Raw genomic sequence first — 13,915 nt, 5'->3', positions numbered from 1 at the left:
GAGAGACATGATACAAGCTGAGGTCCGACACCTGGAGCAGGAAAGGCCCAGGTCTTGGGCAGTCGAACTTAGTTAAAAAGGAGTCTGGATAAAGTGAGACCTACCGAAGAGGAAACTCATGTGGCTTGAAATCTGGAGACTGGAGCCCTTTAGCATCTCTTTGAGCAGGGGTCCAGGAGACAGGCAGTGACTGGCGCTCACTGTAAACCCACCAACTGGAGGACAAGTGGTCCAGGGTTGAAACACCCTGTGAAAGTCTGACCCATTTGACGACATCTTCTCCTGGCTGAAAGCTACAGTCATGCATACGTGAGATGTAAATAAGTTAGATGTAAATGTAATTAATAGTATTTGAGTATTAATAGTATTTTTTTTTAATCAACAACCATTGCAAGGTGCAAAGCTATTTGCAAATTATATGTGGATTGAACAGTATACAGAACACAGACCAACATGACTGCTCTGAAAGTATGTTGAAAAAACCCAAAGACAAACGTAAGTGCATTAAGATACATAAAGTGAGCTGACACTGAAAAGATGTGGCAGTGATCAAGATGCAGTGACAATTATCACTTCGTGAGGACAGCGGGGGAGAAGCTGATGAGCAATTCTGCTTTGGAATAATGCAAACTATGCATTACCTTTTACTGGAACATTTTGTGGTGTTAAGTAATGAAACAACCTGAGATGTTGTTACATCTGAATACGGAGCTAAAATCTCTGAGCTATAATGATCACATGGACATGACAAGAAGCAAAACATCAAAGAAGTAAAGACCCAATCCAATACTGATGTTTGCTTTGCCATTTATGTTGCTATTTCTATCTATATAAATCTTGATGAAAACCATATGAATGTGACAACTTTCAATCACATGGAAAAGGCTTTTATATTGGACATATAAAATATAGAAAGTTTTGACTTTTTTTCTACTTGAAGCAGTAAGATAGGGGTTTTCAAAGTCCAGGACTGGCTGTCCTAAACATTAGGTAATACAGAATGCAACACACAGAAACCGCTGATGGAAAATAATTGAATGGTGCCAAGGGTCAATCAACAAACAAAATGTTTCTCTTAAAAAGAAGGCCATTCTAATCAATTTCTCATTAAGATCAGTCAGTAAGGACTTTAAATATCTTGTCATAGGCCGTTCCTCAGAAAGTTGTAATTCAAAGAGGTGGATAATGGCCAATGATGACGTAAAATTGATGTAGTCCTCCATCCTCACATAAAAGGAGTAATACAAAAGAAAGTTACATGAATTTAGCAAGAGACACAACTTGCCTGTGGTGTGAGGCGAGACAGGAGTCCCTGACTGTTCCACTCGTTACCCCACTCTTGAGCAGAACTCAGCTCAGCTGTGTGTTGCTCCAGTATAGATGCCACCACAGAGGCATGATAAGAAGGCTGAGCTGTTACGGGTGGCAGAATTTGTTGTTGGTAGTCTGTCATCTCTGAATCATACGTCAGAAAACAGTCTTAGTCCCCATATAATGATATCCACAAAGTCACATAACTGGTTAGAACTCAGAGTAACAACAAAAACTGAATATTGACAATGTTGGGATCACATAAGATTTTTACATGCAATGCATGATCACTGAAGTTGAAGAACTGTGTTTTTCTTGTGCTTTTATACAGTACCTTCTCAATTTAGCGTTTGTTTTCTCTCTCTTGTTAATTATGGTTCCCTTGCTCTGTCATACTTCAAGTTGGACAACATGTTCCTGCCTAGGGTCACTAATAAGACAATTATGATAATTTATGAGTCTGTAGAACTCTCCAGCAGGAGCCGAGACCTGACCCAGGGACACCATACGAACAACCTGAGATACATACTGGATGTTTAGGCTATGTTCCTTTGGTTAATCTCAACAAACAGTTACTTGGAACTTCCTGAAGCATTCTGATTAAAGTTTATGTGTATCTGCATGGTTTGAGGAACCAGCGAATGAGCAAAGGAAGATGAAGAGGGGGGCACAATGAGAGAGCAAAAAAGAGACTAGGACTGAGGGAAAAGAGGGTTCCCTCAGGGTGAGAGGCTTCCACGAGTTGAGACGCTCAGTTACAGCAGAGGAACCAACCACATTTACCTTAACTTTTCCTTGTTGATTTTTTTGTAAACATGGATCTTTGAATTGCATTTAACTTGTTTAAAAGTTGCAATATAAAAGAAAAATTGACCGACTGATAGTTGTAATGTTTATATCTATTAATTCATGCTAACATTTGCAATATGCCCACTAAAGACAGTGTGACAGCATAACATGTGTGCACATAACCTTTTAACCCATTTTCCAAATGTGTGGACTTTTGTGTCATGAAAGTATATAACATTCTGGACCAAAGATGAGAGAGAAAATTGTTTTCGCAAATATCATTATTTTCTTTAAATTCTCTTCATAGATAATATAAATACATTTATAATGTTTACCTTGATACCTTTTACCTTGATTAATAAGTCAGACCAAGTTGCTACCAGTGGTAGCCTACCATCCATTTTTACAGCCTTTTTACACAGGTCAGATTCATTACTTTTAACATTTGCTAAAGGTGAAAAGGAGCCTACCTCTCAGTGCCTCGGTGCTGAAGTGTGGCATACTAAGGGGCTGCATGTGGAAGCTGTGGGATGCCCCTTGTGTCTAAACAGCAAAGACAGATTAGTTGTCAGTTGCAACAAAGTACCGGTAAATTGTTTCAACACAAGTGATTTTTGCTACTAGTGGTAAGTATCTTGGACATCAAGAACATGTGAAATACATCAAACATCCATATACTGGGACAAAGTCTTGTTATATCATACAATGATTTTATTTTTTTATGGGGGGGGGGGGGGGTGAACATATTGCTTGATCTTCACTTGTATAAAAGGTTAACAACAATTCCAACACATTCAAATCAAAATGCATGAGCAGAATGCTTTTTCATTTTCATTTTGTGGCAGCAATTTGACTCCTAACTAAAATGAGTAATAAGTAATCCAAACTGCATTTTCAATTTCTTCTTCCAGGCTGCTCATTTTGTGACATAATCCAAATGAAAAGGCAAAAAACATTTATTACATTTAAAATACAATTATTACAGCATACCCCAGCAAAATGTTATCAAATTTCAATTAGATAAGGCAAATTTGAAAATTAAAATGCATGACCAGAATTGCTTTTTCCTTTTCAGAATGCAGCAGCACATTTTGATTCATAACTAAAGGAGTAATAGGCAATCCAAACTGCATTTTCATCTTACAGACTGCCCATTCTGTGACATGATTAAATTTAAAAAGCAAAATACATTTAAGGTTTAATTTTCGGAACATACCACAGCAAAATTTTACCAAATTTCAATTAGGTATCAAAACAAATTATTGTCGTCACTGTCTCATGACTTATCCAGGGCCAGTTCACATGGGCAGCAGACTGAATTAGCTCAATCTGGGCATCTCTGTCCCAAGTATCGTACTCTAACTCTTCCATGCCAAGGTTTGATGGGATATATTTGCTGTCTCCAGTTTGTTATGGTTGTAACAAAGAGCTTCCTATGTCAACATCTTAAAGGAGGTATAAGGCAGTGTAAAATGTAGGACATCCCTGGGGGAGGATTCAGGCTATCCTTATTGTGTAACATATACTTTCTCTGTTTCTTAATTAGATGACAATTATGTGTGCATGTTCTATGTCTCGTTTTCTCTATAAAAGCTTGCCTAGAACCTCAATTGGTGTCCAGTCTGTAAGGAGACTGCATCCTATTTGGCCAAATAGAGAAGCTTGAACTCTGATACTGGTTGCAAGTGACTGCCGATCACTGATGATCGTTGTCAGCCATTGCTGACAATTGCTGGTTGTTCATTGTAATCCCTGCATTGTTTCTGTAATAAATTCCCGTAAACTCAGAAGACTTATTGTCTTTCTTCCTCACCCTTAAGACTTTTACCTCTTCAGTTGCAACTGAAGAAGTCATTCTACCCAAATGCCATCAGATTCTCGAACAGGAGACAGGAATTAATGCAGTCATGTACCACCTCACGACAGTTCTCCAATTCTGCACTTTAAATGCCGCACAGCCAGTGCTGTACTCAACTCTTCATTTCAGCCCTGTTCATATCACTTAATTGTCTATTTACACCATCTGCATACAACCAGCACTTGTACTTTGTACACTCAAAGCCATTCTCAACTTTAACTTGGACAATACTATTTACATTTTCTAATACAGTTTACATTTCTGTGTACGTTCGTAGTGCCTTGCTGTTTTTTTCACGGCACTATTACATCAGGTTATGACAGTATGTTTATTATCATTATTGTTATTATTTAGTCATAATACTAATCTGTGGACAGCAAAGTAAGAATTTAATTGTACAGGGAAACACGTTTCCAGACTGTACATATGACAATAAACTTTGAATCTTGAAATAAAAGGTCCCCAAAAGATATAGATCAGACAAACTATTACGTTCCCAAACCACATGAACTGACAAAGTGAAAGAAAATTGGCTCTTCTTCTAGGTGTTTGGGGTTCTATCATATTTTATTTATAGTTCCAATTGAAACAGTACAAAACAATAGGGGGTTATTAGTATTAATGAATTTGACAGGATGAAACATGTATAAACCAATGTATGCAATGTCACTGTACAATGTACACTGACATTAATGAAAGGTTAAATGAATGCCCTACAATTTATCATCATTGGAATTGAAAAATAATTATGGCAAAAGTGAAAGGGACAACAGGAGAAAATAATGTTGATTTTAATCAAGATATTTACTTGTTAGAAGGGTATGACTCTTTGCATCTGTGCTTCCTGACAATCATTTCTGGAAAACCTAAATCCTACAGCACAGCTTAGAGCAGTGGTTCCCAAACTACGGCGCGGGGGCCAGATACGGCCCGCCTCCACATTTTGCCCGGCCCCTGAACAATACCAAAGATGCATTATGACTTTTTTTTTTTTTTCTGCCCATGTAATCGTGACTTGTACATGCATAAAACGTAACATTGTAGTCCACACTTCTGCAGTCTGTGCAATCTGAAACCCCTCCCTCATAAAAAGAAAAATCCTGGACACACCCCTGTCAAGTAACATGGAATAATGGTGAAAAGATTAGGCAAGAAAAAAATAGATACAGAATGCAGAGTATTTAACCTGCAGTGGACAAACGATTATTTTTTGGTTCAATGCAAAGAAAAGGCTGTTTGAATACAGCCACCGTCTCTTGACAGATGAGACAAAGACCTAAAATACACCTGGTGGTGCAACCTGGCCACATCTTCAGTGACTCTTCCGAGAGCACTAGGTGTTTCGGGTCTTAGTCATACACACTAACTGGGGCGACCCAGCAAGGGTTGATCAGTCCCTTGACTTGTGTCCAGGTAGCGCCCTATGCCCCGCCTCCCCCCTTTTCAGCCAGAGCCACCGTGAAGCTTTCTCAGCTGCTACCAAGATGTTTTTAGTGGCTCTTTGCCTCTGCAGTCCGCAAATTCCTTGGAGTCCAAGGGCATGATGTCGGGATCTGCCTGCGAAGCCCCTGCAGCCCACCTCAATAGGCTCGCAGCGGGCATTTCAACCGTTCCTCCGGCACTCAGCCACAAGCTCTGCGTATCTTGCTCTTTCCTCTCCTGGGCTTCCTCCATTCTGTCCTCCCAGGGAACAGTTAACTCGAGGAGCACCACCTGCCTGCTGGAAGTTGACATCAACATTATGTCTGGAGGGAGTGTCATGGCTGCAACGTTGTCTGGGAAACGCAAGTGCCTCCCCAGATCAACCAAGAGTTGCCAGTCCCTTGCTGTTGAAAGCAGGCCCCCTTGTGTCTTCTTGGAGGGTTAAGGTTTCTCCCCTGCTCGGACAAAGGCAAGGGCTCTCTTGGTTGGCTGTTGTCCCTTGCTGATGTTGATGCCGGTGCAGCTGGTGTCTGCTATTGCCCGCAGGACCTGGTCGTGGTGCCAGCAGTACCTCCCATCTCCCAAGGCCTTTGAGCAACAGCCGAGGATGTGTTCTAATGATCCCTTCCGCTGAAAGAGCTGGCACTAAGGTGCATCTTTCAGGCCCCAGGTGAACAGGTTAGCAGGGGCTTGGGAGTACACAGATTGTACGAGGAACTTGAAATGATGTGGCTCCACCCTCCACAGATCAGATCCACTTCTCTAGCCTTGGCGACCTTGAACTCCTCAGTGACACTGCTGAAAGGTAGCTGGGGCTTGGTCCCTGTCCAAACAGCGCGATACTGCTCAGACTCTGCGGCAGGCCCAGCCACTTGTGCAGGTACTGGTTAATCTTTCTCTCAAAGCCCTCCACGGTCATAACTGGGATTTCTCACATCCGCAGTGGCCACAGGAGACAAGGCAGGACGCTGTGCTGATAGATCCAGGCCTTGAATTTCCCAGGAAGTCCAGACTTGCCCACAGTAGAAAGCTTCTGGCCGCTGGCTGCTCGACCTGCAGCGGTGTCCTTCTGATTGGTGGTGAAGAGCTTTCCGATGCTCTTCCCTGTTTTCTCTGACACGGATGGAAAAGTGGCGTCACCCAGGCTGAATCGGAAGCAGTCCTTCACCTTCCCCTTCCTGAAGACCAGGGACCTGGACTTTTCGGGCTTGAAGCTCATTCTTGCCCAAGTGATGAGACGATCCAGACCTTGCAGGAGCCATCTGCAGCTGGGCACAGGTGTTGTGGTTACCGTGAGATCATCCATTAATGCTCTGATCGGTGGCTGTCGGGTACCAGATCTAGACAATGGGCCTCGGTACTCTACTTCTGCAGACTTCACCAGCATATTCATGGCGAGGGCGAACAGGGACATCGAGATTATGAAGCCGGTGATAATGCCTTTCTCCAGACGGTGCCAATCAAATGTAAATGCCCCAGTACACCTTCAGACTAAAATTGTCTTAATAGTCGAGGATGCGCACCTTTCTGGGACATGGTATTTGCTCAGGGCTAATTCCACCAGCTTATGTGGAATCGACCTGTAAGCATTGGCAAGGTACAGCCAAAGTACTGCCAGATCACCCCTTCTCTCTCTGGCTTCACGAATTAGTGTGCTCCATACACCCCTCGGACTCCTCCCTTCTGCACAGAGGTGTCGATGTAGGTGTTCTTCAGCAGAAATCTCGAGGCAGTTGGAAACGATCTTGGAGAAGGCCTTGCACTCTACGCTGAGAAGGGAGATTGATCTGAACTGTTCGATGTCTTTTGCATTCTCCTCCTTGGGAATCAATACTCCCTCTGTATAAGGTACTTCTGGGGTACCTTCCCTGTTTTCCAGATTGCTCTGAAGATCTTCCACAGGTGCTCCAGCACGCACGGGAACTGTTTGAAGACCTTGTTGGGAACTCCACTATGGCCTGATGCAGATGCCACCCTGGAAGCTCTGATGGTCTCTCTGACTTCCTTCAGGGTAGGTGCATTGGTGAGGGAAAATCCAAAAGGGTTCACAATGAAGGCACTGCGCTTGTGAACCCTCTCCTTGCCCCTCTTCCTGTGCCACTGAGCCCGACGGAGGGTGAGTAGCTTCTCCCTTACCACGCCCCTCAGTTCTGCCAAGGCTTCCTTCTCATTGTCACTCGCATTCCTGAACTGGCTCCTTGGTGTCCTCTGCTCTTGCCTGAGTTGAGAGATCTTTTTCTCATGCCGGTTTGGAATTGGTGCTGTTGTAGGCTTGGTGGCTTGCTGTTCTTTGGTGCCAAGCCTGTCTGATGCGATGCTTATAATGAACGTGTTCATTGTCTTCAGCCTCTGGTCCACACGACCTTTTGCTGTTACTTTCAGGGCTGAATCAACATCTTCATCAAATTGTCTGCATTCAGACTCCTTGTTAGCAGCGGGCCACAAAATCCGTCGATGTACTGATGGTCTACTTTGGGGTGTTACCAGTAGTGCGTGGAGGCTCTGGGCACTGTGGGCTGTCTCCGGGCCTGGATCCTCCTCCGCCTCACCAGATGCCGTACTAGGTACTGGCACTGTGCGTTGCACCACGGGATTCCTTAGGCAGCGCATCTCTGTCTGATGAATCTTCAGACCTCTCAGATTTTTGTGGATCTTGCAACATTTGCAGACTGCGCCCACGGTTGATTGTCAACTTGCGAGGGTTGTTACCAGAAAATCCGTCCGTTTGGGGTGCTCATTCTCCCCCCCTCTCGGGCACCCCTGGGGGTATGTCTCTTTTGGGTTCTCTGTAGCGTTGTGTGGGTGCTCCCTTGTGGGAGCTGCAGCTCGGGATGCTACCCCTCCCTCCCCCAGTTGCCATCTCTCCAAGCTGTCCTCTGTCTCTCCAGTTGTCACCATGCCTTCGAGGTTGTCATCCAGTCTTTTCCTTGAAGTCAATTCCGTTGCCATGTCGGATTAGACCTAAAATACACCTGGTGGTGAAACCTGGACATATCTTCAATGACTCTCTCAAAGAATACAATCTGCACCGACACTATGAATCCCGTCACAAAGACGAGTATGGTAGCTTGCAAGGCCAAATGCGGAGACAAACTCTCAAAGCTAAAAAATGGACTGTTAGTTTAGCAGAATGCATTTGTATGCCAAGCTCAGCTGAATCAGTCCTCTGTTCGAGCGAGCTTTTGGGTTGCTCAACTGATAGCAAGGAGCGGTAAACCTTTCACTGATGGAGAATTTGTCAAGAATGCTGTTGCAGAGGGGGTGTGTCCCGAGAAGAAAGATGTCTTAATGTCGTGAGTATGTCGGTGACTACAATCACAAGATGCATCGAAGAAATTGGAGGTAATGTATATGCCCAGCTGCAGCAGAAGATTAAAGAATTTGACTTTTTTTCATTAGCACTGAATGAGAGCACGGATGTGCAGGACACAGCGCAGCTGCTAATTTTTATTTGTGGAGTTAGACCAAACTTTGAAATATGCGAGGATCTGGCAGCCCCCCAAAGTCTCAAGGGGACTACGGCGGGGGAGAATATTTTTGGCAAAGTATGCCAAACCATGGGAGAGTTGAACCTGGGCTGGTCAAAGCTTGTAAGCATCACTACTGACAGAGCTCCTAGTATGGTGGGCGCGTCTTGCAGTCTAATTGGGCTGGTCTAATCGGGATGAACATATATAAGTAAGCTTACTTTTTTGACTTGAACGAGCCATTCTGAGTACAAACAAGTATAATCATAATGAAATCTACTGGGATAAAATCCATTCTACAACCATACTGATAATGAAATGTGTTGTGTTGGCAGGTGTTGGTATCAGTTCGGTTTCATAGCCTGCTTGCTTTCTGGTTTTCACAGTGAATTTGATATGAGAGAGCTGAAAACAGTTTTAACAAGAAAAAAAGTCAATGTTCATTGGTCTTTTTCTGTGAAAAACTTGAAAAGGGTTGTTTGGTTATCATTTATTTCATAAATAGTGTTATTTATTTCATTAATAATGTTATTTATTTTCTGATTTTTTTTTCCTGTCAAGATCCCAGAAAGAGTCAATTTTTGGTTATGTGTGGCTTTTGGTAAACAATAAATGTTGACTAAGACACCTATGCGATCGTCACACTTTTTGCTACAAACTGGCCCGGCTCCCCGTCAGAGAAGGGAAAAGTTTTTTGGCCCTTACAGGAAAAAGCTTGGGGACTCCTGGCTTAGAGGTTCAATTATCAACATTCTTTTATTCCAAGATACCAAAAAGCAATTTTAAAAAGTTTACTTGTATTTCACCATGCAGTGGCAGTCTGCAGTTTGGAGGCAGCCTGGGGATAGCCAACTGGGCTTTAATGGAACCTGCAATGGCTCTCTGGAGGACTGCCAATTTACCTTCGGGGGAAAACAATCAATGTCCAGTCAACAGTGCAAAGAATGATGATATCAATGTCAACTCGTCACAACAAAAAAAAGGTGTTGGATGGATAGGTAGAGTTGTCAAAGCCAGATATAAAAAACAAAAAACTACTGAACAAATGTTTAAGAAGAAAACATATGCTGAGCATTATATAAAATATCACACAACATTCTTATCTAAAATTTCCCAAGGTTGAGGTTTTGCATAAAGTGCACCCAGAAAAACAAGGTGAAAATCTTCAATTTGGAAACACAAGTTACTCACCTATGACTCATGTACTGCTTTCTTGCAAGTATATGATTAACTTAAACTGGAGAAAATAAACCATGCTGATATTTCTACACTAAATTGATTTAAAAAAAGAAAAGACATAAGACTGTCATAGTACACACAGCTATAAAATTACATTTCAGCCCTAGAAGGCCCACATTTTGGATTGTATCACACTGAATAATTGGCAATTTGACACCTATTAGATAGTATGTCTGTGGAGGTTCTCAGTCATCAAGGTCATGGTGAATTCTTGTCAAGTCAAGTTGCTTTTGATGAAAGCAACTGGACTGATGAGTTTGACAAGAACTGAATAGGATCTTGTTGATGAAAACGGATCAAGACTTTAATCGAATCATCTCAGTGTGAGTGGTCTAATCTTAGTCCCTGAGAAAGTGACATTGCTAAAACCCTGATTATCAACCCTCGAACAATTTGAATATAATTAGATATCGCATTGAGACGTTGATAAACTGTTGGATAAGGCTGAACAAATATGAGCATGGTACCTGTTGGCTGGTCTGAGACCTCAGCACTCTCCCTGGGAAGTTTCTCAACCAGGAACATGAGCAGGGAGCGGATCTCTGGCTCACTGCTGTACAGAAAGGTCTGGTAGCCTATCTCTCCTTTATAGCCAATGTCCTGGAATTTAGCAATTTAACATAATTAGCAATTAAACAGATGCGGCAATCTTTCAATTGTTTTCGCCTAAACTATCCTTTTGTATAAAAATGAAGATTTTATGATTTATCACGTCTTACCTGACAAGCCTGTGCCAAACTCATACCCACTCTAAAGCGTGCGGACATGCCAGGGGGTAGCAAGGTCCGCAGCGTGCTGCCCAGACCTGGATCAATCACCCGGATGCATTGGACAACGGCCTGAACGATCAGCTCTATTGTGAACTCTTTGATGCTGTGGACCTCCTCACCCACCTCTCTACAAGTCGCACAAGAAGTACCAAAATGAAATATTACAACAAATTCAACACACTTTTCCAAAATATTATGCCAGTCTTAGATGCAATTACTCTCTGGGTTTAATTCACTCACTTCAAAAGGAAAAACTAAAACCAACCATGGTTAGTTGGTCACCAGACCAGCGACAGCCACAACAAAAAAACAATCTTCTTAATATAGTTTCCTGCTAGCTATAGTTCCCTCTGGCTTTGCTGAGACAATAAGTGCATTGTAATTCCTGAAAAAAGATACGAAGTTAAGTTTCCAGTAGATTACAAAAAATTAAAAGTAAGTATTTGAGAGTAAAACCCCTTGTGTAACAGAAAAGGCGACTGAAGGAATGGGGGCACGCCTTTCTGACTTGCGCTGCTGCGTGTTGAATCATACATTACTGACTGCATACCTCGCTGAGCTAAGTTTTATACTTCATGACATACGGCTGTAGCAATTGACTAACGCAACTGCACGCTCACCCTGCAATTCATTTTGGCAAGAGAAGCGCTGAAACCATGATTCAAATTTAATACTTACGTTCCGGCATGTTTGAGGGCGTGGATCAGAATTTTGTCTACTTCCTCCATTACTGAGGTTCCTTTCTAGCTGTTAGCTAACAGGGATATCGCAAAACATTAGATTCTATTGGCTAATTTGTGAATATTTACTAAGAGGATACTAGAATGGCTTCCCATTGTTTTAATAGCAGTCAAGAGAGTAAGCTTCCATCTTCTGACCATAAAGAACAAGCCACTTGTTACTTAGCAAGGCTGCCGCTTGTCATCGCTCAATCCATCGCAATATTTCAGTGTAGCCGGGATGCCTTGCTACAAACTTCTGTTCTAAATCGGTTGTCTTCAGTCTTATTTGCAACAAACAAGAGAAGTTAACAGTTCTGCGTCTCGCTCAGACTGAAAATGAAGTCTTGAGAGAATGTGGACAGTGTTTCTGGGAGATTGAGTCCTCTCGAAGATTTCCTTCTGAGACCAATGTGGCAACAAAGAACTACAATTCCCAGCATGCATTAAACGCCACTGTCCCATGACCGGAAAAATGAACGATTTTTTTTTTAAATTTCTAACGTCTTGCTTAACAAATTTACATATTATACGCCACGGAACAGCACTTGGATCACATATTTCCAAAGGTTTGAATATATCTTTTTATCTAACTACATATTTTTAATAGAATAGAATAGAATAGAATAGAATAGAATAGAATAGAATAGAATAGAATAGAATAGAATAGAACGGTGAAAATGCACGGCGGCGTAGTGGTTAACGCTTCGGTCAGTGTCACGAAGGACACTGTTTCGATTCCGACAAGGGTCCCTCTGTGTATAGTTTGCATGATGTATGCATGGGTTCTTTTCGGATCCGGTTTTCTCCCACAGTCCAAAAACATGCAGCAGATAAATTGTCCCAAATGGGTGAAGTGGCTGTTTATGTGTTTGTTTATCTACATATGTGGCCATATGATTGATTGGAAACCCTACCTCTCACCTGATGACAGCTGGGATAGGCTTCAGCATCCCCGTGACCCTGACTGCAGGATAAGCAGTCGAAGATGGAGGGAGAATAGAATAGAATGTGCCTTTAATTGTTCCCCAGTGGGGAAAATTTAATTTGCAAAGCAGAAAGTGGACTGTAGAGACAAGGTTTCGGTACGTTATGAGTTAGAAAACTACTACATATAATAGTCATATAATAATACTAACACATTTTATTCAAAGCGCTTCACTCCCTGCTAAGGGGACCCACAAAGTCTCTGAGCCAAGCTGAAGCTCTTCTCTGCCTCTGAGGACCAGCTGCCTGAGGAGATGGGGGCCGGGGAACTGCCAGTTCTGCCTCCAGCGGGGGAAGAGGGAGAATGAGCTATGGGGGGGGGGGACCCAGAGTGGGAAGGGCTTTCTGCTCTCCTCTGAACAACCAAGGAGAGCCCCCCTCTGTAGGAGGCCAGTCTGTCTCTGTGCAGGGCCACGTCTCTTCTTCAGCAAGGCAACAGCACCCTGTACACCAGTGGTCCCCAATCTTTTTATCACTGCGGACTGGTCAATGCTTGACAATTTTACTGCAGCCGGGTGTACATGTAGATTGTTTATATTGCGACTATAATAATAAACTTGAATCCTCTGTGTACTCTGTGACTTTATTAGCAGCTTCCTCGTAACATTGCACCAACAACATGAGTATAAAGAAGGCTTCATTGCCTCATTGCCGCATATTATGCAGAGCGGCTTGGTCTGTGGGAATCACCTGTTATGATAAATCCACATTTCAAGTAGAATTCCTGGTACTGTCTGTTGAATTGTTTTTTCTTGGAAGTTGTAGGCTCTTCTTCTGTCTCTTCACTATACCTTTTCCCTTTCAAAAAGAAACTTTCTGTCTAACGTCTGTTTTTTACTAATTTTGCTAGCTTGTGGGTTACAGCTTTGGCGCTCAATTCACCGAGATGAAACCGAGAGTTTCCAGTCATTTTTCAAAATGAAAGACTTTTCAAAATAAAGATTGTTCAGACTCAGATAATAAATCCAACAGAAATAATTGATTATTTCTTGGGCGGCCCCCAATGACCAATTGATCGACGGACCAGTACTGGTTTGCAACCCGGGGGTTGGGGATCACTGCTGTACACTACTTCCCCCAGCCGCTTTAGGACTCTACAATGCTCCACCCAATGGCTGTCCAGCTTAGGACACCGGCCATTCTTGCACTGAGGACTGTACACCCAGACCAACTCTCTTGCCAGCAAGTGTCTCTCCTGAGCTCCTACATCATAGCTCCGTTTTTGCCTCACCCCAGCCCTCTGCCGCTGCTCTCGAGCAAAACTGTGTGCTGTATCCAGACGGTCTGAAGCTTCATGACATACTCAGGACCCACAGGTGTATCCACAGAATCGGGGGGCCGACTGAATGCCAC

At 42.9% G+C, this 13,915-nt stretch overlaps 1 protein-coding gene and 1 long non-coding RNA gene across 3 annotated transcripts in view; one reads left to right on the top strand and one right to left on the bottom strand.

The window, feature by feature from the left end:
- ccdc22 (CCC complex scaffolding subunit CCDC22) overlaps window positions 1–11,815 on the bottom strand; it is a 30,710-nt gene extending 18,895 nt beyond the window's left edge. Inside the window, exons 1-6 of one of the 2 annotated variants that reach the window (XM_086159554.1) lie at window positions 11,535–11,815; window positions 10,806–10,983; window positions 10,554–10,686; window positions 9,643–9,749; window positions 2,571–2,643; window positions 1,286–1,455 (exon numbers count right to left, since the gene is read on the bottom strand). In XM_086159554.1, the coding sequence (XP_086015680.1) occupies window positions 1,286–1,455; window positions 2,571–2,643; window positions 9,643–9,749; window positions 10,554–10,686; window positions 10,806–10,983; window positions 11,535–11,584 (711 nt within the window). In that variant the 5' untranslated portion in view covers window positions 11,585–11,815. The remainder of the gene's footprint in view (window positions 1–1,285; window positions 1,456–2,570; window positions 2,644–9,642; window positions 9,750–10,553; window positions 10,687–10,805; window positions 10,984–11,534) is intronic. The other variant, XM_086159555.1, reaches the window with a different exon arrangement.
- A 229-nt stretch (window positions 11,816–12,044) lies between these two features.
- On the top strand, window positions 12,045–13,143 carry LOC147227435 (uncharacterized). The gene is made up of 2 exons (XR_015107122.1): window positions 12,045–12,144; window positions 12,730–13,143. It is a non-coding gene; the product is annotated as an uncharacterized LOC147227435 (long non-coding RNA).
- Window positions 13,144–13,915: the final 772 nt, after the last annotated feature.

This window comes from Fistularia commersonii, chromosome 14, assembly GCF_037954325.1.
Source record: "Fistularia commersonii isolate RoL2024-O1a breed Wild chromosome 14, RoL_Fcom_v1.0, whole genome shotgun sequence".
NCBI classification, from domain to species: Eukaryota; Metazoa; Chordata; class Actinopteri; order Syngnathiformes; family Fistulariidae; genus Fistularia; species Fistularia commersonii.
The sequence above is the reverse complement of the archived record's forward strand: the minus strand, read 5'-3'. Positions and strand labels throughout refer to the sequence as shown.